General features: G+C 43.8%; 1 protein-coding gene across 1 annotated transcript in view; it reads left to right on the top strand.

The window, feature by feature from the left end:
* The first annotated feature begins 6 nt into the window (after nt 1–6).
* ISL1 (ISL LIM homeobox 1) overlaps nt 7–4,016 on the top strand; it is a 10,143-nt gene continuing 6,133 nt past the window's right edge. Inside the window, exons 1-4 of the mRNA XM_026865795.1 lie at nt 7–88; nt 216–324; nt 1,161–1,363; nt 1,492–1,511. Coding sequence (XP_026721596.1) covers nt 297–324; nt 1,161–1,363; nt 1,492–1,511 — 251 coding nt within the window. The 5' untranslated portion in view covers nt 7–88; nt 216–296. The remainder of the gene's footprint in view (nt 89–215; nt 325–1,160; nt 1,364–1,491; nt 1,512–4,016) is intronic.

Here is a 4,016-nt window from a genome sequence, read left to right as displayed (position 1 = left end):
CCGCCGCGCCCCCGGCGCCGCGCCCCGCACCGCGCCTCACCGCGCGCCCCCTTCTCTCTCCGCAGCCCTGACAGTGTCTCCCACGCCGGTGGTGTTTTGTTTTGCTTTTGCTTTTTTTCTTTTTTTTTTTTTTTTAATTTATTTCGAGTCTCTATTTTTTTTTCTTTTGTTCTTACTGCTTCAACTTTTTTATTTATTTTTATTTTTATTTTTAGCGACAGCTCTCAAACCTACTTTGGGGTCTTAAAACGAAACCGTACACCATTTCACTGTGGACATTACACCCTCTTACAGATATGGGAGACATGGGAGACCCACCAAAAAGTAAGGCGGAATTTTTACCGTTGTTGGAATAAATGTGCTGTCTATTGTAATCGTCTCAGGCAGGAGAACTGCTAAAGAGCTGAACTTCATTTGAATGGTAGAGTAGGTGCCTTTGTTGCCATGCCTGCATGCTTGCTGTATTTTAACCTCGTAGCCTTGTATGTTAATAGCCTGAGGTCCTGCTCTCTTTTAAAGTTTGGGGAGCAGACAGGATTTAAATGGGATCTCCAACCACAGAGCCTTAAATTCTCCTCGTGCTAGACTGCGGTGAGGCTGCCTGACTCTACAGCACCTAGTCCATCTAGGCGAATTAGCATTAGACTTGCAAAAGAGAGCAAGTGACAACCGTAATGATGTTGTTCTTGCCAGCAGTTTCGAGTCCCGTCTTCTGTGGCAAAGGGCTGAATGGGAAGCGCATCCAGCCACACGTTCATCGTTCCAGTCGGAGCCTCTTAAAAAATTAAATAAAGCATATAGGTGATCTCCACGTAAGGCAAAGAGTCCAAACGAGCAAACAATAAAATAAAAATAAAACGAGGGAGTTTGGAGTTTTGATTCCTTGCAAGGCTTGCAAAAGGAGAACCTTCACCCCGAGGACTGTTCGCATCTGCATTTTAACATATGTTCCGCCTTCTTTCTAAACGAGGCAAGGTTTTGATGGCACACTTCAATTACCATCCATAAGTGTAATACTCTTAAAAAAAAAAAAAAAGAAAGAAAACAAAACAAAAAACAACACTCTCAGAGTACACCCTATAAGGGAACGACACTAGAAGTATGTTTATCTCTGTAGGAGAGTAAATGGTTAGTCAATCATGTATTTATTTTCATTTCAGAAAAACGCCTGATTTCCCTATGTGTTGGTTGCGGCAATCAAATTCACGATCAGTATATTCTGAGGGTTTCACCGGATTTGGAATGGCATGCGGCGTGTTTGAAGTGTGCAGAGTGTAATCAGTATTTGGACGAGACCTGTACGTGCTTTGTTAGGGATGGCAAAACCTACTGTAAAAGAGATTATATCAGGTACGCCATTTACGTTGTTTAATTATTCGGTGAGATTTTTTTTTTTTCCTTTATGAATCTAACAGAGGCAGAAAGAGGAAAAAAACCTGAGAAAGACGGTGAAAAGACAATTTGTATGTTTTTAAGTGATTTCTCCCACAGTTAGACAGGCAACGAAAAAAGTTAGTCGTCAAGTTTTTTATCCCATAGATTCAAATGTAAATTTCTGTATAAACAAAACAACATTCGAGAAGAACTAGCTATCGACCCTCCTGAGAATTTTGGCAATGCATCCTGTGATTCTAACAAAGTGGGAAATCGTAGGTAATGGAGAGTATATTCAATAGTGTAGATATTATGAGCAGCACGGTACTGATCGCTTTTTAGTACAATCTGAGAAACGCATCTCTGGGTTTTTGCAAAAGCATAATGGCATTAATAAGAAAGACACTTCAAGCATGTATGCCGTAAAAATAAATACACAGGAAATTCCCCCCCCCCCTTTAAACTGGGCCTATTAAAAAAAAAAAAAAAAAGGAAACCAAAAACAAAACCGAAGTTTCCTTCAGAATGAAGGATCCTTTTATGGGGAGGTTAAAACCTAAACCGAAATGTTTCTTCGCTAAAATAACTGACATTGAATCTTTTTAAATATTAACCCCTTTGGTGATATCTGACTGCCTTTTCTTTCTTATCTTATCTGTACTGATGAATTAGACAGAGCAGATCAAATTGCCCATCATCTGTTCGCGAACAATTGGGTATATTTAGATAATGGAACTGCTTCCTTCCTCACATTAAAATCTGGTAACTGATAAAATGTGAGAGTTGCCAAACCTGACACTACAGTGAAACCAAACCAGGAATTTCGAGTGTCTTTATTATTTGTGCTCCTGGGTCATGCTGATCCATTTCAGTGTCGTCTACTAGGTTTGCCAAAACAGAACTTTGTATGACACTGAGGTATGGTCAGTATTTTTTTACTGAAAGTTTTGGGAGCAAGTACTTACCTAGCCATCTAAGATATCTTTTATAGTTTATTTGTAATTTTGAATTGAAATAAATCACTTGAGTCTCTCCTTCTCCAGTGCACCATTCATAAGCAGATCAAGCCATGTTGTGACATTATATTCAAAGTTTTACCATGGCGAAAAACAGCCCATATTTCCTCCGCACCCACCCCCCACCCCCACCCGCTTTACATTTAAACGCACCTCGGAGCCGTGCTTTTAAATGTTGTCCTTTCACTAATTTCAGATTAAAGGAAAATGTTTGTACTGGGGTGTTCACATACCTCCTGCTAGAACTCAGCAGGCAAAATTAAACAACAACAACAAAAAAGCAGCTCTTTTATATTAATACGCAACACATTTAATTTGCTACAATTTTAAAAGTAAGATATGAGTTATGTGCAAGTCGGCTTTGGATTAGACCGTGAGCTAATCTATAATTGTCAGACATGTGGACAACCCCCCAACTGTTGTACCTATTAATGCATACACTTTGCGATCGCTATGTTCTTATGCTGTTTAGCAGTTTGTTTGGCGGGTTCTCTTCTCAAAACCTTATAATTCGGAAACACGTATCTCTGAATATAGGCTTAGTACAGCTCTCTAGACATAGTAGCCAAATACGTCTGTAAATATACAGCTCTACCTACAAGCATACCTCACAGACTGTATCTCTAAGGGAGTGCACTGGTGAGGAAATGCGTGGGGATGAGTATTAGCTCAGTTTTAGGAACAGCTTCTACAGTTCTGTGAACCGTGTGCGTACACGTATGTGCGTGTGTCCGAACACTTGCGGGAAGATGTTAATTTTACTTAATACCAAGGAGGCTGGCTAAGGAGCACTCGGCGGGAGCCGAGGGATAGTGCACTTCTAGACATCCGAGCTGCAGCGTTTTCTCTACTGATGTTCATCCATTGATGGTTAAATGTCCCCCTCTCCTCCTCGGGAGACGAGGAACCCTCCATCCACTCCAGAAACCCTTTATTTTCCGCGTGGGGCTATCAGGGAGAAGCTGCCCTTTCAACTCCAGCCTGTCCCTCCTCAAGGTGGGAGCGCCAGGGGAGACAGGGCAGTGAGGCGGAGGTAGGGGCAGGATGCAGAGTCAAAGCACCCAAAATGCCGGTTATTAGGGCCAGGCGAGGATAGTTACACTGCTATATATGTGAGCGTGTGTGTATATATAAAGGGGTGTGTGTGTGTGTGTGTGTGTGTGTGTGTGTGTGTGTCTTCCTATACTGTTGTATAAAGTGAACCTGGTGAGAGGGGAAAGGGGAAGAGCCCCGGTCCCTGGCAGAGCCACCCTGCCGCGTCCCAGAGCCCCAGTAGCCCGGGCACGCATTAAGCGGCAGAAGTCCTGAATGGGTTCCTCGCAAAAATAATACCATTTAGTGAGGCTGGTACGTTTGTGCGTGGGTAGTGGACGGCAGCTTCGCCAGCCTCGCCTTTCCCCGCTCCACCCGGGCAGTTCGTTTCAGTCCCGGGCCAGGCTATGTCAGGTCCCTCCGCCGTGAGGAGCGAGGGAGAGGGCAGGGACGGCCCATCGTCTGCATCCCGGGCGCTGGGGCAGGAGGGAGAGAAAGGTCGGCATCTCCTCGGAAAGGAAAGGGGTCGTTTTTTTTGTTTCTTCCCCAGTTCCTTCTTCCACCCCCGCCGCCCCTTCGCTCCCCCCTCTCCCT

The sequence above is a fragment of the Athene cunicularia genome (assembly GCF_003259725.1).
Source record: "Athene cunicularia isolate RWA chromosome Z unlocalized genomic scaffold, athCun1 chrZ_part1, whole genome shotgun sequence".
NCBI classification, from domain to species: domain Eukaryota; kingdom Metazoa; phylum Chordata; class Aves; order Strigiformes; family Strigidae; genus Athene; species Athene cunicularia.
Note: the sequence above shows the minus strand (reverse complement) of the source record. Positions and strands in the feature narration are given on the sequence as shown.